The sequence below is a fragment of the Microtus oregoni genome, unplaced genomic scaffold, assembly GCF_018167655.1.
Source record: "Microtus oregoni isolate MIOR12 unplaced genomic scaffold, Mior012 000010F_ref0000083, whole genome shotgun sequence".
In the NCBI taxonomy this organism is placed as follows: Eukaryota; Metazoa; Chordata; class Mammalia; order Rodentia; family Cricetidae; genus Microtus; species Microtus oregoni.
The window spans coordinates 44,653,658-44,679,737 of record NW_024543069.1 but is presented as its reverse complement, the minus strand read 5'-3'; the positions used below and the strand labels follow the sequence as shown (position 1 = coordinate 44,679,737).

The following is a 26,080-nucleotide window of genomic DNA, read 5'->3' as shown; positions in this document are numbered from 1 at the left end:
TTCCAGAGGATAAACTACTGTCCCACTTCTCCAGCACTGGGAGTACAGGCACATACCTCCATGCCCATGATTTTATATGATGTTTACTGTTAACTGTTAGAAAGGATTAGCCAGGCCTGTTGATCAGGAAGGATGATTTGGTACCAGGATCTCGGAGCCACCACCTCTGTCCCTGGCCAGTATCTGGGTAGAACACTAAACACTCATGGAAAAACCCCAAAATGCATGAAATCAGCTTAATTATTTCATATTATTTCAGAAGACGGTTAAACCAAAAGGAAAGCTCACCAAACTAAGTAGTTTATCCTCTGGAACCTTTGGGAAGACCTCCTGCTCCCACCCTCCCCACCACTACTCTGATTTTACAGTCATTGCTCCAGGTCTGTTGGAGCGGAAGTTCTGAGCTGCTGAGCTGCTTCTGTGCTTTCCCCTGCTGAGGACCCATGCCCACCTGTGGACCACCTAGACTGGGAGCGTTAGTGTCACCTGGCCAGGACTGGTCAGAAACTGGCCTCCCTCTGAAGGAAAGGCCAACGCCTGGGTGGCATCTTCATTTCAGCTGCCACCAGAGTCTGACTTTCTTATTTAGGTCTCACATCTTTCTAATCATATCTCCAGCTGTTCACCAGCTCACTTCTCATCTTACAAAGCAAAACAAAGGGAAACCCACATTTTATGTAGTGGCTGACAAGGACACATCCCAGGGATGCTTGGAAGAACCGCCCATAGAAGATCAGACCCAGTGTGGAAGATGGAGAGACAGACGGCGTGGTCTGGGTAATGTCACTTGACCATAGCTCGTTTGGGGTACACACTATTGTCAATCCTGCTGCCTTAACATAGCAGATAAATTTGACTATAAGGATTTTGCTGTACGGCATGGTTAAGTACCCATGTACTTGATGATAAAGGTGAGAGTCTCTTAAGTGAATACAAGATGGCTAGCCACTGAGTTTGCAGTAAGCCCCAAAGCACTTCTAAAGCAGGTTTTGGCCGTTTTAGTCCTTGGACTGCTTCTGAGTATTTCTTCATTCTTTCTTATGAATTGATGTTGCCTGCTTAATGACTAAATTATTTTTTGAACATTTTAATTATAAAATATATACTGTAAAGTACACAAGACAAATGTGTTCCCCTTGTTTGGGTAGCGCCAGTGTGGCCAAGTCTCCTTCCGGGGATCTAAGAATGCTTTTTCTTGCCTCACAGAACAGCTTCACTAAGTCAGGGGATAAGGAAAAGCAGGGGACATTTTGTATTGGTGGAAAGCAAGGCTGAGCAGTAATTTATAGGCGTCTCATTCCCAGAGCTGGGGAGACAGTTTAGTGGTTAAGGGAGCCTGCTGCTCCAGCCTGAGGGCCAGAGCTCAGATCCCAGTGCCGGCTTGAAAGAGCTGGATGTGGTCCCATGCTCCTCTGGGACCCTAGCATTGAGGGCTGGAGACAAGAATCCTCTGGGGGCTTCCTATCTGCCAGTCTAACAACAACAACAAGAACAACAACAAAAAGAGTGAACTACAAGTTCAGTGAGAGACCTTGCCTCAAAGGGCAAGGCAAAGAATGAAAGGAGAAGACAATAATGCCTATCTCATGTACAGAGACGAAAGCATCCCTGACGCAAGAATCTCTCTCTCTCTCCCTCCCTCCCTCCCTCGCTCTCACACGCACAAACACACACACACCCCTTCACACCTTATTTTCTCTTGACCTGTACAATATCTGGAAAATCCTAGAAGATCAGAGTCTTCTAACATCTTGAGGAGCAGCTAAATGCTTAACAACCCCCCCCCCCTCGCCTTTTTCAATGCTGAAGATTGACACCATAGAGACCTTGGCAGATAAGACCAAGTCACACCTTGGGCCTTTAGAATACTGCTTGGGTAGAGATGTTGGAATTACAAAACTATTAGATAAAATAATAATAGACACTCCTTTGTTATTTTAAAAGAATAGTATTACCTTTCTTGAGCCTGTCCTGTACAGGCTTTAGAAACTGGGCTTCTTCCTGGCTCTCATCAGAAACTATAAACTGTGAGTGAACAGGGTGAAATAAGGAACATTTGCTGAACCCGAAAATGAGGATACAAATGGTACAGAGACACCACATGGTGCAGAACGTGTTTGCTAAAATCGCCTGGTTGGGAAGCTGGAAACCAGAGACCCTAGCGGCACTGCTGTGCTGACTGGGAGGTGGCCCTTGGAAGCCTGAAATTCATTAGCCTCTTTGTGTTTGATCTTGGGGTACAAACTTTGCCGTGTTTAATATTTTTGAACATTAGCCACACACCAATGTCCCCATGAGAAACAGGCCTTGCTGGAAGATGCCCTGTTTGCGGCTGATGCTTGTCCTGGATCTGCATCTCTCAGAGGAAGGAGGATACATGCATATCTTCCCAGGGCATCTCATTACTGACAGGAAGCATGAAGAGCTTACCTACCTTTCCTGTTGATCTTAGTCAATTACTGGCTTGATCAACATTTATTACATGTTTCTATGGCCTGGCACTCGGACACTAACATAATTTCATGAGTAGTTTATCATTTCTTTCTTTTTCTCTTTCTTTGTGTTATGTATGACATGTATGTGTGTGGTATGTGCACACGTGTGTGTGTGTGTGTGTGTGTGTGTGTGGTCACACACAGGCCAGAGGAGGATATCAACTATCCTGCTCTACCACAATCCACTTTATTCTTGTGACATAGGATCTCCCGTGGCATTTGGAGCTAGGCTGGTGGCCAGTAGCCTCCAATGATCCCCTAGTTTTTTTTTCTTCCATAGTACTGGCGTCCCAGCTGTGTGTGGCCACACCCAACTTGTTCCCTGAGGATTTGAACTCAGGCCCTCTCATCTTGCTCAGCAAATGTCTCCAGCTCCAAGGAACATCAGTACAAACACTAGGATGCTGCTCAGCTTCTGATTTGGTGGGAACAAAAGCATAATGAAAGAAAAAAAAAACCAAGCAAATTGTTTCAGTGTCTTAAGTTGATTTGTTTGCTTCTTTATTTTTGGGAAGGAGTGTGGTTTAAACGGATTTTTTTGTTTTTAGAAGGAATGACTTTGATTCCTCATGCTGTGTGGGTCCTCAGTTTTGTCACGACGTGTATGGTCAACACCCAGAACTCCTTTCCTCATGAACAAGTCATGGTATCACATTTTCAAAATATTCTAAAGTTACATAAATGGATGGTTTCCCCATCTTCTGAGTGATATGGCTCTGGGCTTCAGTTATTGCCCGCATAAATGAAACCCACAATTAAAACTGGTTTTGTTAAAATAGTATCACCGAAGGGCAAGTTCACAGCTCACTTACCAAAGTTCTGTTTGTTTGTCAGAGGCCAGCCAGATGCCACTTTCCCCTTCAGCCTTCATTGACTGTGTCTCTGTCAGTCTCATCTCTCCTGGCAATAACATTTCTGCTTGGCCACCTGCTCAGAGTGCAAATCCCAGTTACCACCCCTGCTACTAACTATATTTGAACATGGAAATGTTATCAACTTTAAAAATAAAGCAGGAAGAAGTAGGTAAATTTGCTTAGAGTAGGGCTCTTGAGATATAGTTATCAGTAGTCATTTATCCATGTTCCCTGGGTCCCATGAGACTGCTGGCTCATGCTCCTGTCCTGGCAGCCCAGAGATTCCATGGTTCTTGCTTTAGTCTGGATACTGAGAGGCCCGAGGTCTACTGTGAACTTCTATTTTCTTGGTACCTGGCACTGGCATCGTCTTCCAATGCTCCTCCCCAGCGTTCGCCAAGCAGTAGACTCCCGCAACTTTCTTGTTAGCATGTCGAAGCAGGGCCCTTAAAAGCTCTCTGCAGTCCTTAGTTAAAACCCTACCAGTTTCATTCTTAACCTGCTTACTTGTTTATTTGTATGTTGGTGTATGCCTTGGGGTTTCTATTTCTGAAAAACATCATGGCCATAAGCAACTTGGAGAGGAAAGGCTTTATTTTGCTTAGTCTTTCAGGTAACAGTCCATCACTGAGAAAAGTTAGGGGCAGGAACTCCAGCAACAGGAACCTGGGGCAGGGGCTAATGCAGAGGCCATAGAGGAGTGATGCTTACCAGTGTGATCTTCATGGCTTGCTCACCCTGCTTTCTTATACAACCCAGGATCACCTCCCTGAGGGTGACACCAGAGGGCTGGGCCTTCACACATCAATCATTAATAAAGAAAACATACCCTAGGTTTGCCCGTAGGTCCGTCTTGGGTGGGGGCATTTTCTTATTTGAGTTTTCCTTTTCCAAAATGATGCTATTTCGTGTTAAGTTTGCATCAAGCTAGCCCATTTAGAACGTGTGCACATTGGTGTGTGTGGGCGCATGTTTGTGTGTGGATGAGTTCATACATGTGTGTTGGGGGTCAGAGGCCAACCTTGAGTGTCATTTTTTAGAACGATCAGCCTTATTTTCTAAGACAGGGTTTCTCACTGGGCCTGAGGCTTTCTGACTAGTCTAGGGTGCCTGGCTATCCAGCCTGAAGATCCTTCTTTCTCAGGGCAACCAGTGCCAGCATGGACTGTGTGCTGGGGTTTTTGTTGGTGCTTGGGGATTAAAGCTGAGTCACGTTTGTGCAGAGAGCACTTCACTGAATGAGATATCCATCCCCCTAGTCCTAAGTCCTAAAGTAGGCAGACACTGCATTATTCTGCAGTGGCCTGAATGTGGCATTTTCCATCTAGGTGTCCTTAAGGGCAGCCACCTGTGAACAGGGCCTATCTGTAGTGGGCATATTTTAGTCTAGTAATAAATGATAAAATGGTACCTAATTATTGCTTTGTATTTGGCAAAACTCTGTCATCCTTTTTTTATCTCATTTTCATTTTAGTACAGCTCAGAGTTAGGCAGCCTGCCAATATTCTTATTCCTGTTTTATAAGAAAAGAAACCAAATCCATTCGAATGGATTTGCTCCAATATCAGAGAAACTGTAAAGAATGCAGTTAGTTTTGGTTATATGCTCTTTTATGCCATAGTCTTTCCATATTTTTTTTCATTCATATTACATGCCTAATCAATTGATCATTACTAGTTAGACACACTCTTTGGGACTCATCTCTTGTCATACCGGCTGGAACCTTTGTACCACTGGACAGTTAAACTTGCCATCCACTTGTGAGGCCTAAGAGGGTGCTTTCCTGATCTAGTGAGAGTCCCCTCGGGGTTTTCCATAACCTCCCTTTCCTGCCATTTCTGTGCTAGGTAAAAATTTGCCAGTATTTCTGGAAGATTCATATGTGTTTGAATCATCTGGAATTATGTTAGGATATTCCTTCTGATTCAACATGGTTGGGTGGAGCCAAGTCATGTCTTACAAGATTCCTAGGTTGAGCAGCTGCTTCTGACTACGAACCAAACTTTAGAGGCAATCTCTGATTAAGATTTTCAACTCAAAGAGATGGAGATTTTCCAAAAATCGCATATCTGGGCGTGGGAAAACCCCATTTGAACTAGAACCTTGTTCTCCAGGAATCTGTCTTCTTGGGCAGTAAGAGCAGTCAAGGCTATCAGTGGGATATACTTTAATATAAAATTTACTTTTAGAGAATAAAATGGGAGAAACTTCAGCATGAAATATAGCTATTACAGTTTATCAACTTTTCTATGTATTTCTGTTTCAATAGGATAAGATTTGTTTTTCAATATTTTGATAAAATATAGCTATTATATTTTATTGTATTTTCTATGTATTTCTGGAGCAATAGAATAAGATGTTTGTTTTTCAAGATTTTGTTAAAATATGCATTGCTTCATTAAATAAAGAAACATGGTCCATGTTAGTCCTAGGAGGGTGGGAACTACATGAATGACAGATGTGGTCCTGTTTAGTTGTTGTCAAACTGACACAATAGAGGCACTTAGAGTCATAGAGACCCTCAGCCAAGGAATTGTTTCTATGATCTATCAGACTGGCCTACGACCAAGTCTGTGGGGCATATTCTTCGTTGATGATGGATGTAGGCATGCCCAGTCCTCTGAGGGTGGCAGATCCCTGGACTGGTAGTCCTGGTTGAATAAGAAAGCAGACTGAACAAGCCATGGGAGCAAGCCAGTAAGCAGCACCTTTCCATGGCCTCTGCTTCTAGGTTTGGGGCTCGAGTTCCTTCCTTGGCTTCTTGTCATGATGGAGTGATGGAGGAGTGTAAATCAAACAAACCTTTTTTATCCCAGAGCTGCTTTTGGTCATGGTGTTTATCTCAGCAATGGAAAGAAAACTAAGACAGATGGGATCAATCTGGATAAGAGGGGAAAAAACAAGAATAAAAATAATTCACAAAATTGGCAGGACATTGCTGCCGAGGTTGTGGCTGATCGTGGAAGAGAGATATGCTGTGGATTTAAACACGGGCCTGAGGTTGGAGATGGAGAAGCTGACATTGCCATATGATGCTCTGGCCTGGGTGTGGACCACTGGATTGTTTAGAGCCCATCTTAAAGTATCTGTGCTTATAGCAGTAAAATATATCTTCCTTTCTAGAAATTTCCAGGCTTAGAAAAGGCTGTTTTCCACAGGCCAGTAAGAAGTATTTTTGAAGGAAGCTTTGTTCCTTTGGTAGCCCTTTGCCAGGGGAAAGTGGAGTACAATCAAAATGCAACCCTGGCTTGAATGGAGCCTGTTTTTTTCTTGGTGGGAATAAACAGCCTTCCAGTCGGGTTGCCACGGTGGTGAGGAGACTATTCTTAGCTGCTAGGCTACCTTGACAGTGACTTAAAAAGCATGCTTGGAATTCAAATGCCTTCCAGTGGGCAGTCAGGAGACTTGTAGTTCTCCTGTTTACAGTTGGGTACAGAGACTACAAGTCCCAAGTGCTCTGCTTTAGGCCCTATAGGATGTGGTCAGTCATGTAAAACAGGTACCATTTTTTTTGAGTTTTTGTGACTTTCTTAGTAAGAATGAGCAGCCAGAATTTGCGTGTTAGCCACCTTTGCAAGAATTTTTCAAGACCATCTTCGTATGCTATAGGTGGGAGACAATAGAAATAGGATTTTTCTTTCTTTTTTTTTCTTTTTTTTTTCCCTTGGCAATGTTCCTCATAGGATTGATGCAGTGGTATAATAACAACATTTATGAAGTACCGTGTATATTTCTAGGGCATACAGACGTTTAGTGAATAAGTAGTTTGTCTCAAATCCTGGCTTGTTAACCAGAAAGCACTATATGGCGTAATTACTGCTATTACAGCTTTTAGATATTTCTGCCCTCGAGATTGACCCAACTTTTGCTAAGGTAGCAAGTAATCTTAGTGATTTCTTTTTCCAAGTGAAGTTTAGTTTTGACCATGTCCCATAGGCAGAGTGTGGGTCAGCAGAGTGCACTGTTCCTCAGTGTCCCAAGGGCGGGCACAGGCTGACTGAGGGAAGTTACACACACACACACACACACACACACACACACACACACACACACACGTCCGCAGTCATCACGATAGCTCTACCTGGCCCTCAGGCCTTCCAAGAAGCGCATCACCACCTGACACAGTTCATGGGCAGAGTAAGTCATGTGTCCATATCCAGCTTCAGGAAACATCGTGAGGACTGGAGAGAGGGCTAATGCACCTACTGCTCTTGCAAAGAGCCAGAGCTCAGACCTCAGGCCCCATCTCTGGTGGCTCACCTATAGCTGCATGAGGACCTGATGCCTCTGGCCTTTGAGGTCACCTTGACCCATGTGCCCAGACCTCCACACATGTACACACATCTACATAATTTAAAAATAAAACATTTTTAAAAGCCCAGGAAATGCCATGTTCTAATACAGAGAAGGAGGAGAGATGGCATATTTGAAGAGTAATGACCACCAATTCTACTAAAAGACAAAAGGCTGGTGTGTAAGAAGAGTGTAAATAAGCATAGCTCACTACATCTAAGTAAATTTAAAATCCGAGCAATAGACTCAAAAGCAGAACAATTAGAATCTATCTGCAGCAGATAGAAATCCAGATTCTAGTGGTTTAGGAAGATAAACCACTTCTCTCTCTTATAATGAAGTTCAGACACTGGCAGAATAGTGATGGCATGGAGTCTCCATGGTCACCCGAGTCTTAAGATCAACTTATTGTTCTGTTCTAACAGGCTAGCAGATGGTCATCATTATTTTTCCCTTTTTTAAAATTGATTTTATTGAGCTATACATTTTTCTCTGCTCCACTCCCTTCCTTTCCCCTCCCCTTCAACCCTCTCCGTGGTCCCAATTTACTCGGGAGATCTTGTTTTTTTCTACTTCCCATGTAGATTAGATCTATGTAAGTTTCTTTAGGGTCCTCATTGTTGTCTGGGTTCTCTGGGGTTGTGAGTTGTAGGATGGTTTTTCTTTGCTTTATGTCTAAAAGCCACTTCTGAGTGAGTTCATATGATAATTGTCTTTCTGGGTCTGGGTTACCTCACTCAATATGATGTTTTCTATATCCATCCATTTGCTTTCAAATTTCAAGATGTCATTTCTTTCTACTGTGTAGTACTCCATTGTGTAAATGTACCACATTTTCCTTATCCATTCTTTGGTCAAGGGGAATTTAAGTTATTTCCAGGTTCTGGCTATGACAAACAAAGCTGCTATGAACATAGTTGAGCACATGTCCTTATGGCACGATTGAGCATCATTTGCTGTGTACCTAAAAGTAGTATTACTGGGTCTTGAGGACGGTTGTTTCCTAATTTTCTGAGAAATAGTCATACTGACATCCAAAGGGGCTATACCAGCTTGCATTCCCACCAGCAATGCAGAAGTGTTCCCTTTTCCCCACAACCTCTCCAGCATAAGTTGAACTCAGTGTTTTTGGTCTTGGCCATTCTTACAGGTGTAAGATGAAATCTCAGAGTTGTTTTGATTTGCATTTCTCTGATGACTAAGGATGTTGAACATTTTCTTAAGTGTCTTTCAGCCATTTTAGATTCGTCTTTTGAGAGTTCTCTGTTTAGGTCTGTACTCCATTTTTCTTATTGGATTATTTGTTCTTTTGATAACCAATTTCTTGAGTTCTTAGTATATTTTGGAGATCATCCCTCTGTCTGATGTGGGTTTGGTGAAGATCTTTTCCCATTCTGTAAGCTGTCATTTTCTCTTGTTGACCATGACAAGGAACATACCTAAACATGATAAAGGAGTATACAGCAAGACAACAGCCAACATTAAACTAAATGGAGAGAAACTGAAAGCGATCCCACTGAAACCAGGAACAAGACAAGATTGTCTGCTCTTTCCATGTCTATTCAGTATAGTTCTTGAGGTCCTAGCTAGAACAATAAGACACCAAAGGGAGATCAAGGGGATACAAATTCAAAAAGAAGTGAAACTCTCAGTGTTTGCTGATGATATGATAGTTTACATAAACAACCCAAAATAATTCTAGCCATGAACTGCTACAACTCATAAACACTTTCAGTAATGTAGCAGGATAAGATTAACTAAAATAAAATCAGTAGCTCTTCTGTACACAGATGATAAATGGGCTGAGAAAGAAATCAGAGAAACAACACCCTTAATAATAGCCACAAATAGCATAAAATATCTCGGAGTAACTCTAACCAAATAAGTGAAAGACCTGTATGACAAGAACTTTAAATCTTTGAAGAAAGAAATTGAAGAAGACACCAGAAATTGGAAAGATCTCCCATGCTCATGTGTAGGTAGAATTAACATGGTAAAAATGACAATTTTAACAAAAGCAATCTACAGATTCAATGCAATGCCCATCAAAATCTCAGCAAAATTCTTCACAGATCTCAAAAGAACAGTACTCAACTTTATAAGGAAAAGCAAAAAACCCAGGATAGATAGCCAAAACAATCCTGTACAATAAAAGAACTTCTGGAGGCATCAAAATCCCTGACTTCAAACTCTACTACAGAGCTACAGTACTGAAAACAGTCTGGTATTGGCATAAAAACAGACAGGAGGACCAATGGAACAGAATAGAAGACTCGGATATTAATATCCACACTTACAAACACCTGATTTTTGAAAGAAGCAAAAATTATAAAATGGAAAAAAGAAAACATATTTAACAAATACTGCTGGCATAACTGGATACCAACATGTAGAAGAGTAAAAATAGATCCATGTCTATCACCATGCACAAAACTCAAGTCCAAATGGATCAAAGACCTCAACATAAAGTCAACCACATGAAACCTCATAGAAGAGAAAGTGGGAAGTACATTTGAACTCATTAGCACAGGAGACCACTTCCTAAATAGAACCCCAGCAGCACAGACACTGAGAGAAACAATTAATAAGTGGGACCTCCTGGAACTGAAAAGCTTCTGTAAAATAAAGGTTATGGTCTTTATTCTTAATTCACCGCAGGATCAGAAATGGCTATAGGGTTCCAGGCAATTTGGAAATCTGGAAAGAAGAAGCTGGGGAGAGGGTGGAGGAGGCAGAAAAAAAAATATCCTTTCTCCAGTTGGTTCACTCTCCTCTGAGCAGTCCTTTAGAAAGCCTTACAATAAATCTGCTGACCTGCCTGTGGGGTTAATATAGTCCACCTGACAGGATCTAGAGTTACCCAGGAGACACACGTTGGCATGCTGTGTCTCTAGCTTGCGTTAACTGAGGTAAGATGAACCATCAGGCCTCGGGCTTGTGCTTGGAGTGAGCCCCAAGGATTGGCCATCTGCATCTCCTCAGGTGGGGACTAGAGGACTTGCTGCCATTATCTCCTGTTTCTTTGCTTGCTTGCTTGTTTTTAATGTGGGCACTTCAGCTCTGAATTCAAATACTTGTATTTATACAGTAAACATTTTACTGTCTGAGCAATATTTCCTGTTCCAATCTTACCTGACAGTGGAAATCTAATATTTATAGAAATTTATCACAACCCAAGGAAATTTAGCTGTAGCTTTTGATTTGTCTAAATTTGCGTTTAAGTGCTCATTGGATAGTAAAAAGCTTCCTATTCCATTATCTGTCTTGTAAGATCAACAAACTACCAAACTCCACACACACACACACACACACACACACACACACACACACACACACCCCATGCTGCCTTAGCCACAGGCACAAAAGCTTTGGGTCAGGGGGATGGTATACAAATGAGGCCCTATAATCAGCCAACAGTCTGTCTGAGTTGATAACCAGCCATCTGTACCATTAAGGGTGACATCAAGTGATGGACTGGGATTGGCTTGTATCTTCGTATGCCAGATGACAGATCTGTTGACACATTCTCAGCTGTTCCTACATGGCTCTGGGCCATCCCTATCCTCCCATGATGTGAGAAAATCAGAGGAGACCCAAGCAATCAGTATTGCTTTCTTGAGCACCCCAGAGAGAAGGCCCGAATCATTGACTTCATCACTGTGCCCAGTCTCCCCATCTTGGACCCTTATCTGTGGGTCCCTTCTGCTGTCAGAAGGGGTCAAGGTTAGAAGGCAGTCAAGGGTGGCTTTATGTACTTACTAGATGTCTTTTCCATCTTCTTGTACCAGTCACTATCTGTGTGGTGACTTAGGATGTGGGAAGAGCTGCTGGAAGTACTTTCGAGCAAACATTCATATAATTGGTTTGCTACAAGCAGGTGGTAAATGAGTAGCTTTTGGGGAATGGTCCAGCTAAGGCTCTCCTTTCCAAAGTAGAGCCTTGGATGCCTTCCTAATCTTTCTTAGTTAATTATTTAGGCAATCAGTCCTTGTCTTCACGTCCATCTGCTGCAGCTGCTATCTTCTTCCCTCATCTAAGCATCTCAGCAAGGCAGAACGCCAGAGGCTTTGTGAGGCTGGTTCCCATCATCTGGACCTGGTGCTTCTGGAAATACAGGAAAGTTGCCCTGTCCTGACAGGTCCAGAGGAATCCGATGTTTGCATATCTCTGTCAACCCCGTGATGCATTTCCCCGCAAAGTTGTATCATAGCATCTCTGAAGATGCCTGCCCATGTAGGAGACTGACCTGGGGCCTCTGTGTGCAAGTCAGTCTTCCCAGCCACTTGGGCTGTGACCTGCAGTGGGCTCCGGGACAGCTGAAGACACCTATTTTTGTCCAAAATTTGTGAAACACTCATGAGTTTTTTTCTTGTCCTGCTTTCTGGAGTCAGCCTATTGTTTTCTGACTCTGAATGTATTGGAAACAACCTCTGCATTCAAATCTTGAGTGGGCTCATACCCCGTATTCCGTGTACCAGTGTGTGGATACGGCAGGGGGTACCTTGGTGTGTGGATACGGCAGGGGGTACCTTGGTGTGTGGATATAGAAGGGGCAGAGAAAACTTCAGGCAAAGGAGTATGAGAAGACCAGCCAGTGAGTCTCCACAGCAGCCAAAGGCTCAAAATAACCAGGTCCATGCTGAAAAGATGTCTCAGTGGGGAAGGGCACTTACTGCTCTTGCAGAGGACATCAGATGGCTCAGCCACCCTTAACTCCAGTTCCAGGGACCCCGGCATTCTTCTTTAGCCTCCATGAGCCCCTGCATGCATCTGGTGAACATACATGCATACATTCTGGCACACACATGTGAACATAAAATAACAAATAAATAAGTATTTAAAAATAAAATAAAGCAACTGCACATCAAAACCTAATGAAATATTCAGACATGAGTTATAAATCTTTCTTTGGTTGTTTTCCTCTTAATTTTGTGTTCTTAACTGTATATGCCTGTTTCCTGATGGAGACCAGTGAATGAAATCAGCTTATGTAGAATTTTGTTTTCATCGGTATGGAGATCATATGAAACTAACCTAAATGGTGGGTATGACTTTATAAGGTCTGTGAATGGAGAGAAATATATTTTGAAAATAATGATTAATCCCCTATGTTGATGTTTATGTGTGGCCCACCAAATGGGTTATCACAGTGATATAAATTAATTACATGTCATAAATAAATTAAATGCATAAGTTGACTTATTTTCAAGCCAAGCAACTAGAGTTTACAACTGCCCACTGTGCTCCTCATCACTCTCGGGCCTTCCCTTTCAGGCCCCCTGCTTGGATGGGACAAAGTGAGACCTTTAGTCTACCAAAGGCCTTCATTGGGCAGAAGGAAAAAAGCAGACAAGCAAATTCTTGAGGTTATGACTTAATTCCAACCAGAAACACCTTGGACAAGCCACTCCAACTCTTTTGGTAGAAAACCTGTTTTTCTGAGTGTCCGTGAGTCCTTGCTGAGGGCTCAGTGCTCCTCTGTAAAATGACTAGCGAGGTCTTCCTGAGCTGTGTTAGAAGCTGCTGTCGAGGGCCTCTCCTCCCCCTAGCTTTCACTGACTGTTTATTATACATGATCTAGATACCCAGAACTCTGAATTGAATGAAATGAATGGAAGCTACGCAATTTTGGATCAAGAAGTTTTAGCATACATTTTTGGGAACTTAAAATATGTCAGATATTACTGAAATGCCTTCTCTTATGGATAGATACTATTACCGCTGAGGCAGTGGAGGCACAGAGAGATCAAACAGCATGATCAAAGCTCCCTAGCCCCTAGGCAGTAAAGCTGAGGTCAGAATCAGGCTATTCAGCTGAAGAGTCCATGGTCTTAACTACTAAACACTGCTGCTTCTCACACCAACTGACTGGCTAATTCAAAGTAATTAGTATTCATCTCATGGAATGGCCAAGTGTGTGTGGGTGTGTGACTGCTGCAGAGAGAAACCTGGGTTGCTTGGCTCCTCCCTCCAGAGCTCCTGTCACTAAGGGGAGGCAGGGATAGAACTGCCATGGATAAATCAACGTTGTGTGTTCCCAGCCACTGGGTAGATTTGAACGGTTTGGCCTGAGGTCATCGCCCCTGCTGTGACTGAGAAGCTGCAAGGTCCTTGTCATCCTCATTGCCCCACATTAATTTTGTCAGGGACCATTTGTAAAGAAATGTGTAATTGTTTAAATATTAGATTCAAAATATTTAGGTTTAAATACTAGATCCAGCACTGACCAATGCTGTTACTGGCTTGGGGCAACTTTTAATATTCCTAGCACCAAGACTGGCATACTCCTGTTTATTAAGCTCGGCCATGCATTGTGTTAAATGCTTCATACATGTCATTTTCTGTGCTCAGCACAGTACTCCAGGGGAAACATTTTTACCATTACTTTTTTTTTAAAGATAAGTTTTCTCTGTAGCTTTGGAGCCTGTCCTAGAACTAGCTTGTGTAGATCAGTCTGGCCTCAAACTCACAGAGATCTGCCTGCCTCTGCCTCCCGAGTGTTGGAATTAAAGACATGTGTCACCACTGCCTGGCTCCCTTACTGTTTTTTTTTTTAAAAAAAACCTTTAATTCATACTCCTGACTGCTATCTCTATGACTTACTTTAGTTTTATTATCCTTAAATTCCTTCATTTTATTATCTAAAATCTGGGGCTCATAACACTTTTTCTCATATTATTATTGAGTGGAAATGAAGACATGACTGCTCCTACCCATGGTTGAAAGGAAGATTTTTATTGTAGAGGGAGAGTTCAGCCACAGGCATCTGAAAGAGTCCAGACTGAACATGGCTGGCAGAATAGACCAGGCCATGAGAGGAGGGAGAGGTGAGAGCGATGGAGCTTACTCCATCCAGAGAAGAGAGAGGGAGCCGAGGACCAAGAGGGAGAGAAGAGCCAAGAGAGCACCTGACACAAATGTCTGAGGTATAAGGAAACCAGAAGCTGGGGAAGGGAAGGGAATGAAGCCCAGCCTCTTGGCTGGAGAGGTTTAGGGCAGGGAGCAGTGTGGGAAGCATAGGGAGGATACGCAGGCACTGAGTGAGATTTGTCCATGTTTCTGTGGGACCAGACAGTCCAGCTTTTTGTTGGTGATGAAGAACGAAGTAATCTCTTCTGTAACTACTTCCTGCTGCAATGGGGTGTTGTTGTTGTTGCTGCTGCTATTGTTGCTGTCATTGTTGTTACTGCTGGTGCTGGAGGAGCAGAAAGGCTGGAATGTCGATCAAGGCTGGGAAGGGAGAGAGGCATGTGTGAGGCATGCATTTTGCTCACTGCTCAGGTTCTGTGGACTACTTGGGTCTAGCCTCCTTGGAGCAGTCTGGGATGGTTGGACATTCTGTTAGAAGCATCTAGGATGGTGTGTTTGGGCCAGCTTGCATCCTGCAGTTGAGGGGCTGGAGACCAAGTTAAGGAGTCTGGGGGAAAATTTTTATCCTGGGGGTACCTTTGAAACTTCCATACCCATGGTTTTGGTAGTTGGGGGAGGGGGAGCCAACCCCCAAGGCTACGCAGAAGTGGGAAAGTTTAGGCTGTTGATTGACAGGAGTATTTATCTGGAATCCATTTTACTTGTGACAGATGAATCCAAATCTTATAACTAACTCCCTGAAGCCTATAAGAACTTTTCTAAGTTTACAAAAAGAGATAAAAGTTTTAGATATATTAGCATTAGCAGTGCTGGTAACCTGTGCTGAAGTCCACATTGTAGAAAATGCAGTAGACTCAAGCCTTTGAGTCCCAGCAAAATCTTGAGGACCCAAAAGGCAACTCTGGGTTAGAAGCATGAGCACCCTTTACAGAGGGCTGGCTCTCGAATGGATAGAGACGCTTACAGCACAGCGGGCAGCACCCTTCAGTCTGCACCTATAGGACAACAAAAGGGGATGTAAACTGTAGACCTGTGATGGTGGCAATAGCACTGCTGGGTGAGCTCTTACAAGGGTTCCCTTGGGAAAATGTGTGCAAAGCACACATCCCATTGCCAGTCCTTACTACATCACTGATGTCTGCTATAACTTGAAACACAGCCTCAAATCTGAGAGCTCTTAATCTGAGGAGCCAGTCCTCTGTGAGTCCAGCTCGAGCTATAGAATTGTGGGCGAACAGTGGCAGGAGCTTAGAAAACTTTTCCGTTGCCAGCTCCTGACCATTTGAGAATGGAACTATGCCCACTGCAACCCAACCAGTAGGTAAGGGCTCTAGGCTCTGCCCTCAGGTCTAATAGCCTAGATAGCAGGTCCTGGAGGCCTGGCAGTTATGTTTTAACCCTGCCTGGACCTGACTGGGCATCCAGTGTTGGTAAAAGAGGTCCTCAGTCTGGGACAGGTGGAGACCTGGAGTTATGGGACTCAAGGCTTCCCAGAAGACTTTGTCTAACACGGGGCTCTGGTGTGGTCACGTGCAGTAAACAGCCTCACAGAGAAGGAAGCCTGGCTAGTATTGCCCATCTTAAAGATGGTGACTCCAGAGTGTGAGAAGCTGAACAACTTTAGCAGGACATAGATCCAGATTTAAATACTGTTTTAGACCAATGCTGTGAAATATCTACATAGATGATCAAATAAGATGAAGCAAATATTTTGTTTTCATTTATATGCACACACACTCACACACACTCACACACACAGTCTCTCTCACACAGTCACACACACACACACTCACAAGCACACACACACACACACACACACACACACAAAACCGGGCTCAAGCTCAGGAACTTTTGCATGCCAGACAAGGTCTTCCAATGAGCTGTATCTCCAATCCTTTATTTTATACATTATTCTCCTTGGATTTTTCTACTTCCAGTGTGGCTTGGGCCAGCATGAAATGAAGAGTGGTTTTTGGCCTCCATTCTGGATGTCTTGGATGGGGTGGGTCTTGGAACCCCATTTCCTCGGCGCCACTGTCGCCGTAGTTCACTGACAAATTGCATCATTTCACTGGTAGCTTTTCCCCCATCAACTGGAACAACTTGGACAAGGGGCTTCTGTTTAGAATAAGCATAACCCAGCAGGTGACTGTGGATGGTGCCTGTTGGATATCAGAGGTTAAGTAAGCTCTATTGTGTAAGGCATGACTTTTGAGGCTTCTGTCACCCCACTCCCCTGAATTAGAAAGGGACAGGAAGTAAGAGCTTGCTTGGGAAAGATCTGGCCTCCCTGTGAGGGCAGCAGGGACTAGAACCTAAGGATGCAGAGTCAGCAGGAAACTTCTGCACACGGTACTTGCTTTGGAAGGATGGTGTGGAAAAAGCCCGAAGGCTCCAGTTAAATGTGGAGTCTACCCTGTTCCTGTTTGCTTCATTCTGTCTTGCTTTTGTAAGCATATGCTTGTCAGTTAGGGCTGAAACCCAACAAAACAGCTGCTAAGTATGGCTCTACGGGAAATAACATTTTGGTCTTTTTCAGGCCAGTAAGTTTAGAGTAAGCACAGTTGTCTGGCAGATGTCAGTGGGCAATCCCGGGGTAGATGAGTTCTAGGAGCTGTATCAACCATCCGAGTTCTTCTGGGGTCTATTTACCCTGCCAAAGGACTAGGGCTCCAAGTAAGAGATTCTGCTTGAGAGTCTTATGCTGTGCCTACAAGTGGTGTTTTAGAGAAGGGGCATTCAACCTGTTGATATCACTTTGAGGTCTACAAGTTTCCTGGGTTATGTTTGTAGGCACACAGAGATTCACATGGCCCCCAGGCCACAGGTTGGACATCCTGAAGGACTTGGGCCCTTTCTCATAAACCCTTCTGGTCCTTCATCATCTTTCTCAAAACCTGGACTGATGAAGAAAAGGATCAATAGCATCATTCGCCTTATAAAGGAAGTGGTTTCCTCAATAGAGATCCAAGAGTACCTGTTCCAATCCTTGACATGTGACTTTGTATTTTAATAAATTTAGCATCATTTAGAGGGCCTGGAAGAGGGACAGTCTAACCCAGAGACTGGGAATATTAATTCCTGGATCATAAATCTCTTCACCCAGCTGCAGAGTCAGGCCTTGGATATCAATGCTGCCATTGAGACATCAATTGATGGAAGAGAGAATTTATCCCAGTGAGTGTCCAGGAAGCCTTAATGAGTCCTTTCAATCACCTCACATTTACCAGGCATTCGTTTGTCCATAAATATCTAACCCTGCTTGCTAAGCCTGAGGTGATGTTACTGATTGAAAAGCAATGGTTTTCTTTGCCTGGCTTTTCTAATTTTATGTGATTTTAAAGCTAGAAATCTATAAAAAAGACCGGCTGGATTTTCCTGTGGCATATTCCCTGTTTATTAACTGAGTTCATTTGGAAGTATAAAAAAGGAAAGGAATGAAAATGATAGATGTTTATTGAAGCGTGATTATATATCAGATCTTGGGCTGGTCTAGAAACTTTTGCAATCCTCACAGCTACCCTGGAGGTAGGGAATTAAGTCCTCATTTTAGAAGGAAGAGACCAAGGTTCAGAGAAGCTCTGAATCTTGCCAAAGCCAGAGAGATAGTAGGTATTGAATTAGGGGCTGAGAATTCTGATTTGGGACTGGGCCTCAGTTTCCTCACCTGAAGACCATTAAAAGTAGCATTAGCAATAGCAGTTCATGTCTGGTGGTGGAGGAGTGTGAAATAAAGCTAGCGTCGAGAGACTGCCAGCTCAGGGCTTGCCTGCATTATAGATCAAGGCCAAGCCTGGACCTTAGACTCAAAAAGTAGGGCCTGGGGCTGAAGCTCAGTTGGTGGAGTGCTTGCTAGCATGTGCAAAACTCTGGGTTCCATCTCTCCCTCTTTGCAAACAGGGAATGGCAGAACAGGTCTGTAATGGAAGGTGAAGTCGGGAGGATCAGAATTTCAAGGCCACCTTTAGATACACACTATTTTTGATGTTCTCTTCGAATATATAAGACCAAAGCCTCAAAACAAACAAGACAACATCCAAATAAAACTAAAAACAAAGACTGAAGTTATAGACCAGTGATCGAGCATTTGCCTAACTAACACAATGTGGCCCTAGATTCAACTCTCAGTGCCACAAAACAAAAGCAAAAAACACCACCCACTTGATAGAGTTGTGATAATTAAATTTGCCATTTATAGAAGTTGCTGAGAATAGGCCTCTGCACATAAGTGGTCTTGAAACGTTGGCTATTACTTCAATTTCTTATTGTAACAACTAATCAAATTGCCTTTATCAGCGCTTGCTGGAAAGCAACGTTTTCTTACAGGGAACAAGCTGCCTTTTGATATGCAGTTATATTTTATTATGAAATAATGTAAACTACTCTAACTTGGAATTAAATCCTCTTCTGTGCTTCCAAGTAAAGGTTAAGATCTGAATAAAGGCATATGTAGGCAGCAGGGATTCCCAGGTCTGTAAATGTCAGTGATTTGCTCTTTTCTCCGCAGAGTGCAGAACCTTATTTTGTGCTGCCCATCCTGGCTTTGAGACAGCTAAGCAAACATGAGAGGGAGAATTAAGCCAGCTCTGTCTCTGCGCGAGTTTGTCTCTGTAACATGATTATTAGGGACAGCATTTCCTCCTAGTGGCCTTGCACACAGCCACGTCCTGACAGCCTGTCACACCGGTGGGCTTCATGGATGTCCTCAGAGCCAGGAATGCTATAGGGACTTCTGTGTGCGGCAGCTTTGCGTGTTGGTGAATGGTGCAGCATGGCTGGGAGGTGATGGCAATGGGGACTGGAGCAGCTTGTTGAGATGGAGAACAAATGGTATCGTTGCTAGGTTTGGCTCTACATTCTGATCCTTTTAACACTTTTATTTTATTTTTTCTCCAACTTCTTCTATGCAAGTGGTGGCTAATTGGGCATGGAACACCTCCCTCCCTGGTAGTTACAGTTAGTTATGTATGGGGTGGTAGCAAAGGCTAGGACATGCTTAGGTAAACATTCCGGTTCTTCTCCATGCCAGGCCATTTGTGACTCATCGGAGGAGGGAAACGTGTAAGGACAGCAGCTCTGCGTACACGTGGTTCCACTAGGTCTGCAGGGTTCAGCGAATGCAGGGGGAGCTAATGCATCATGAAAGGCCCCTCACAGAAAAGCCATCATGGGCTTCCAGGGACTGGCTTGGTTGCCAAAGAATGGCAAAACGGATGACCGTAACAAATAGGCATTGCTGTATCAGGGGACAGAATCCAATGTGTTGTGCTGGGGAAATGGCAGGTAACTGAGGTTCCAGTTGGTAGTAGCAGAGAATGACAAAAATGGGGATGGTGGCAAAGGCTGGGCCTGAGGGTAATGGGAACTTGGCTTTAATTTGAACTATATCGTCTGTCATGATAAGAAATATTCATTTCAGAAGAATGAGTGCAGTGAGCAGGTTGAAAACAGAAAAGAACTGACTAGAGGGAAGTCCCAGAAAGAGGTGGTGGGGCCATTTCATGAGTTGGTGAATAAGTAAAGTAGACATTTGGAGGTAAGACCATCAACATTCAGTGAACAGAATGAGAGGTTGGGGAGATGCCTAGGGTGGAGTCTTGCCACCATGGGCAGGAGGAGTGGAATCTATGAGAGGGTTGAATGGTGTAATGGCAGGGGCATGTTTCCACTAACACTGGTATGCAGCAGTGTAAATGGCTCCCAGGGAAAGGGCAAGATGAGATTGAGAAGAGACCATGAAGCACAAGGATCGAGCTCATGGGGCATCCTTAGAAGAAGTTACTTGGGGCAACTGCCATTGTGCAGGTAAAAGCTAGATGCTTGCCCCATTTACGTTGTGCCTTAGGGGCCTAACTAGCAACGGTGTGCATCTGTTCAAACCACCTGCTCTTCCAGCACATGGGAAAAGGTATTTGAAAATGGAGAGAAGGCTTCTGTGGGGTCTTAGCAAGTTCTACTTCTATTGCATTGTTGGTTAAATCCTTCTTCCATCAGTCCCTGAAGACGTGGTTTCCAAGACACTGCAATAACTTGCCTCTGTGGACATAGATCTGGGATGCGAAGTCTATTTTCTTTTGACTGACCGGATTCTTCTCACTATGGTTGCCTCTTCAAGGTCAATCACTGTTGAGACTCCTTAGTTCCTTTGACCTTTGCTTCTGAGCCCTTTGGATGTGTCTGGAAGCAGACTTCTCTCTCCTGCAGCCATTGGAACTCTCTGTACGGAGCCTCCTTGGCACTGACTGGCTTGGTCATTTGTCCATCGGGGGATGATTGAGAGGGAGAGAAGGGCCTCTGAAGTCAGCTGCCCAGATGTTCTCAGGAACTAGCTATTAATCCCACCCATATGAAGGAAGCCAAGAAGTGGGATACCTGGGTTTAGGAGCAAGTGTATCCTCTCCTGTCTTCCCCCTCACACCCTTGATTGACATCCAGCCCCCTTAAGCAGCCACTTGTCACCACCCTGCGTCTGTCCCCCTCCTTCTCCCATCCTTCCTCTTCCCTTCCTCCATCTCACCGTATGACCCAGACTGTCCTCTCCTGCCCATCACTCAGTCTCTCCCAGTGCTGGAACTGCAGTTGTGTAATTGTGTAATTGTGAGCTATCAAGGCTGGACTGCTCTTTCTTTACTGTTTTTTTAAAGTTGAGATTTCAAGCCCATGGAGAGCTCCTTTCCCAATGTGCTGCAGAAGCATCACTGAACAAACAAACTTCTGGGAAACCCAGCTTAGAAACAAGCACAGCAGCTACCATTTATCCCCCCTCCTTCATTTCTTTCTAATGTAGGTGTAATAAAGCCTGCTCTTCTAAGTGGCTTAGGCGTTTAATAAACTAAACATTTCTCCCTGGGCTCCCAGGGGGCCTTGACAGTGTCTTATTATGGCTTAATGCTGCTGTCCCCTAAAAGTTTTCCCCCTCTTGGTCTGTACTTCTGTGGACCAGGTGGGCTTCACTAGAATTTCTGGCATCTTCTCTTATTTGTTTGTTTCCTTTTTTGGTTCTGTAAGAGTATTTAATGCTTACTCCAGCTTTTCTCAGTGACCAAAAGTTTCCTGTTTCTAATTTTGTTGGATATGATTGTGGAGTACATGTATGTTTGTATGTGTGTGGGCACGTGCACATATGTGCATATGTGTGGAGGCCAGAGGTTGACATTGAATATCTTACTCATTACTCTTGTTAAAATTCCTTCCCTGGGTCCTATGTAAAGCAAGGTCTACCCCTTCTCCCAAGATCTCAAAGAAGAAAGGGCTGATTCTCTGTAAAGGTCACTGGGAAACCAATGGATTACTGTGCTTCCTATGGAGCCAAGGGGAGGGGTTAACTGCAGGAGTGTGGTCACTCCTCTGCACTCAGGCTGCACCTGAAAAGCCTTCCCACCAGGGGTGCAGGCTTTCCTGCCTGTGTCTATATACTCTAGCTCCTCCCCCAGGCCACGTGCACTCTGGCAGGGGGTATGGAGCAGGGATTTCAGCCTAGAATCCTGTGCCCTGATCTGAGTCTTTATTCGGGAGGGGGAGGGAGTTTTAAATCTACCTGAGATTATTCTTTGCAGTGTGCACAGTTTAACTCCCCAACACAGCAGTTGCTTGGCTCATAGGGCTGTGGCTCCTGACACTTGCCACCTTATATGACACAGGGTCTCTCACCTGACCCCAGAGCTCACCAGTTCAACAGTGTAGCTAGCCTGTGAGCCTCCTCTGGGGGTTTCTCATCTCGGCCTCCCTAGAGTTAGGATTACAGGCTTGCCACAACAGGAGCCTGGCATTTTTCATGGATGCAGGAGATCCCACGGTGGTCCTTGCACCTGTACGGCCAGCCCTTTACCTGTTGAGCTGGCTCCCTAGCTTTCTAGGTGGAGTCTTTGAAAGATCCTTAAGCATTGGCTTGAGGGGAGAGGTCTGGATTAGTGTAGATGAATTTTCAAAAAGGCTAACTTCTCTGCCACCTTCCTCTGGAATATCTGAGTGGTGTCTCTGAGGCAACCCTCTTCCACTTCGGTAATACTGTGGTTTTACACACAGGATAAAAGTGGTTATTTGGGCTAGGGATGTGGTCCAGTTCACAAAATACTCTGTCCAGAAGAAATTGGCTATCTCTGGTGCCTATTAGCATACTAAAGCACATGCTGGCCTCATGTTTCTGAGTGCCACAACTGCCCATGGATCTTCTCAGCTCTCGTCACCCCGCTCCTACCCTGGAATTCTTTCTCTAGTTTATGGGCCTCCCTTCGCCCAGCTTCTCATTCCTATAGAACCCTGCCATACTGGCCATGCACCCTCTTAGTTTTCTTTTGTCTTCCTCTCTTGATGCTCCCTCTCTTGTCCTCCCCCCCCCCCCCAATGTCCAAGTTCACTGTGCTGGCCATAGTTAGTCTACTATTTTCTCTCCCTGCTCTGGACTCCCAGATGCCTCTCTGTTCTCTCCCTCAGTTCTACAAAAACCCTTCCCTTCAGTCACACCTTGGAGTGGTCACTCCTCACTTTCTACATTTTCCTAGCACAACCGAAAGCCTGGATTCTAACCCAGCACCTGTGACCCCTGCACTTGGAGGGTCAGGGTTAAAGGTCACCCTTTACACAGGGTTACAATAGTGAGTTAGAGGCCAGCCTTGGCTATCCGATCTTTTCAAAAACCCCAAAGTGATTACTATTAGGTATTAATAGATGTCAGCTCTTCATGGGGGTAAAAGCAGGGTAAAAGCCACCTGTGTTTGGCTGGCTCAGACACTAGCCTGTGCTTCCAGCCCTCCTGGGGTCACACAGTGCTCATGTTACAGCTGCATTTGGTCCTATGTCTGATGTTAACGGGCCGGTCCCCTCCACTCTACCAGCCCACCTGCCATAATGTGTATCAGGTGCTTGCTCTTCTGTGCGTTCACTAGCCGTAGGCTCTGCTCTCAGGTTATGTTTAGTTTGTTTTTAACCTCTCTCTGTCTCTCTCTCTGTCTCTCTGTCTGTCTCTCTCTCTCTCTCTCTCTCTCTCTCTCTCTATATATATATATATATATATATATATATATATATTAGTTCAATTAAGTCACTAACACTTAAAAATTAGATCACACCTTAAGGAAAATGTCTGGGTTTTCTTGAGAAATCATTAGACCTGGCAGTTCTGTGCTCTGTTGCTGACAGGGCAGTAATTAGTTGCACTAAATACCTCCTGTCCCTCCCTGTCCCTGCCTAGCCCAGGAGTGACTTCTCCAGCAGGGTCGCTTCACTTTTTGGTCTAACTTGTCTAGCCTCTGTAAATGGCTGTGCTTGGGACTCTTCAGCTATTCCTTTACATTTTAAAAATTACACTTATTTTTTTTAGCTTGTGTGTGTGTGTGTGTGTGTGTGTGCGCGCGCGCATATGTGTGTGTGTGTCTGTGTGTGTGTGTGTGTGTGTGTGTGTTCAGAGGACAGCCTGCTAGAGCTTGACTCTTTTCTTCCACCAAGTGGTTCCTGGGATTCCTCCTGCCCTCAGGCTTGCTGACCTTTAGCTCCTGAGTTATTTTTTTGGTCTCATTTTATTTCTTTAAAGAAACAATTTCTTATCTGTTAGGAATCTTAGGGGTGAAAGCTGCCTTCTGGCTCAGACTTGAGTTTTATGAACGTTTGTGGACTTTATGGATTCATTTTCTTCTCCACTTCTTCGGATTGTGGCTTAGCAGTAGTAGCGGTGACTGTCAGACATTCACGGAGCCCCATGACACTTAGTTGGCTTTGAGGGGAGGGTTGATAGAAACCTGTTTGCTGCCATAAACTTCCATAATCCTTCTCTTAGGTTGAATTCCAAGTCCCTCATTTACTCTGTGAGTACTGCAAATGAATATTGTACAAGGGCAGCATTGCAGATATGAGAGGGAAAACCATTCAGGGAGGTGGCTTTCTAGATCCACATTTCTTTCTTGGAGACTATTGAATTCTGTAAAGAAGACTGTTTCATGCTTTGGAAATATGTATTAGGTTGCTCTGATAAAAGACCATAGGCATTGTGGGGCAAAGGTTGTACTTGGCTTCTATGTCTTGATCACTGTCCACCATTGAGGGAAGTCAGGGCAGGAACTCAAACCAGAACAGAGACATGGGGGAAAGAGCAGTAACAATGGCTTACTCTCTGGGGCTCGCCCAGCCTGCTGTTTCCCCAACCCAGAACTACCAGGCCAATGATGTATTACCAGTTGGTGGGCCCTCCTACATCAATCATGAGACAATAAGATCGCGCAATAAGGCAAGTCTGATGGGGGTCATTTTCTCAATTGATGTCTCTTCTTCCTAGATCACTCTTGCTTGTGTTGTTAAAAACAAGCAAACAAACAAACTAGCCAGCATACCTTGTTTATCTCTTCTCGTTATCCACCCTAGTAAGCAGCTCAGACATTTCAGTAGAAATAGTCCAAAAACTGCTCGAGGTGACCTGTGCCTTTCATATTTCCTCGATGTTGCTGCAAGATCACCTTGATTCCATAATGAGAACATTGCTGATTCTTTTTTATTGTTTGTATGTGGGGATGCACACATGTGGATATAGGTGTGGTATGCATGCCTATGTGTGCACATATGGAGGCCCGAGGTCGATGTCAGCTATCCCCTCAGGTACTCCTCACTTTATATGTTGAGACAGGGCTTCCTTTCTCTCACTGAACCTGGAGCATAATGATTTGCTAGTCTGGCCAGGCAGCAAGTTCCAGGAACCCTCCAGTCTCGAGCTCTTAGTGATGGGATTTGAGATATGTTCTCCTATGCCCAGCTTTTTAAAATGGATCTGTGAATGGAACTCAGGTCCTTTTGCATGAATGGTGTAGCCAGTCTTTTTCCGTCCTGCCAGCCAGCTCCCAAATAACCACACAGAGACTTATTACTAATTATGAAGGCTTGGCCGATAGCTCAGGCTTGTTTCTGACTGGCTCTTATAAATTAAATTAAGCCATTTCTATTCATCTACCTGCTACCCGGTTGCTCACTTACCTCACCTATGTACTGTCCATCCTGCTTTCCCTCTTCCTGCGGGTCTCCTGGTGTCTTCCCCATCCTCTTCCCAGCATCCTCTCTGCCTGGAAATTCTGCCTAGCTATTGGCTATTCAGCTTTTATTAAACCAATCAGAGTGGCACGTTTTCACTTTGTATGAAAGGATTATTCCACGACAGCATGGCAAGGACTCTGTGAAGTCATTTCCCCAGTCACCCCTTTTATTTGAATGGAAAACAATTTCCTTTTCTCTGATTTAAATTTATCTTAAAAGTGAGACATAATAACAAAGTGAATTGGCTAATTTCATAGCTGTGGTCTAATTAAACATTTTTTAAAAATTCATACTATTCAGTAGTTGCATCTAAAAACTGCCCTCCCCTCAAATTCAAGCGATTTAATTGCTTATTTTGAGTCTTTGCTTTTGATGATGACAGGGCCTTGCATGGTGTTTTAAACTTTGTTTTGTTGGTTTTTCTTCAGGACCCTGCAGGGATCTTTGAGTTGGTGGAACTGGTCGGAAATGGAACGTATGGTCAAGTGTATAAGGTAAGAACGTTAAGCTTGATCATGGCTTGTGTGTGTCGCTGGTTCCTGAGCGCCAAATAGC

General features: G+C 44.1%; 1 protein-coding gene across 13 annotated transcripts in view; it reads left to right on the top strand.

The window, feature by feature from the left end:
- The window catches only part of Tnik (TRAF2 and NCK interacting kinase), a 440,041-nt gene that overhangs the window by 68,789 nt on the left and 345,172 nt on the right, over positions 1-26,080 (top strand). For all 13 annotated transcript variants that reach the window (XM_041658945.1, XM_041658944.1, XM_041658954.1 and 10 more), the window contains exon 2: positions 25,954-26,019. In XM_041658945.1, the coding sequence (XP_041514879.1) occupies positions 25,954-26,019 (66 nt within the window). The remainder of the gene's footprint in view (positions 1-25,953; positions 26,020-26,080) is intronic.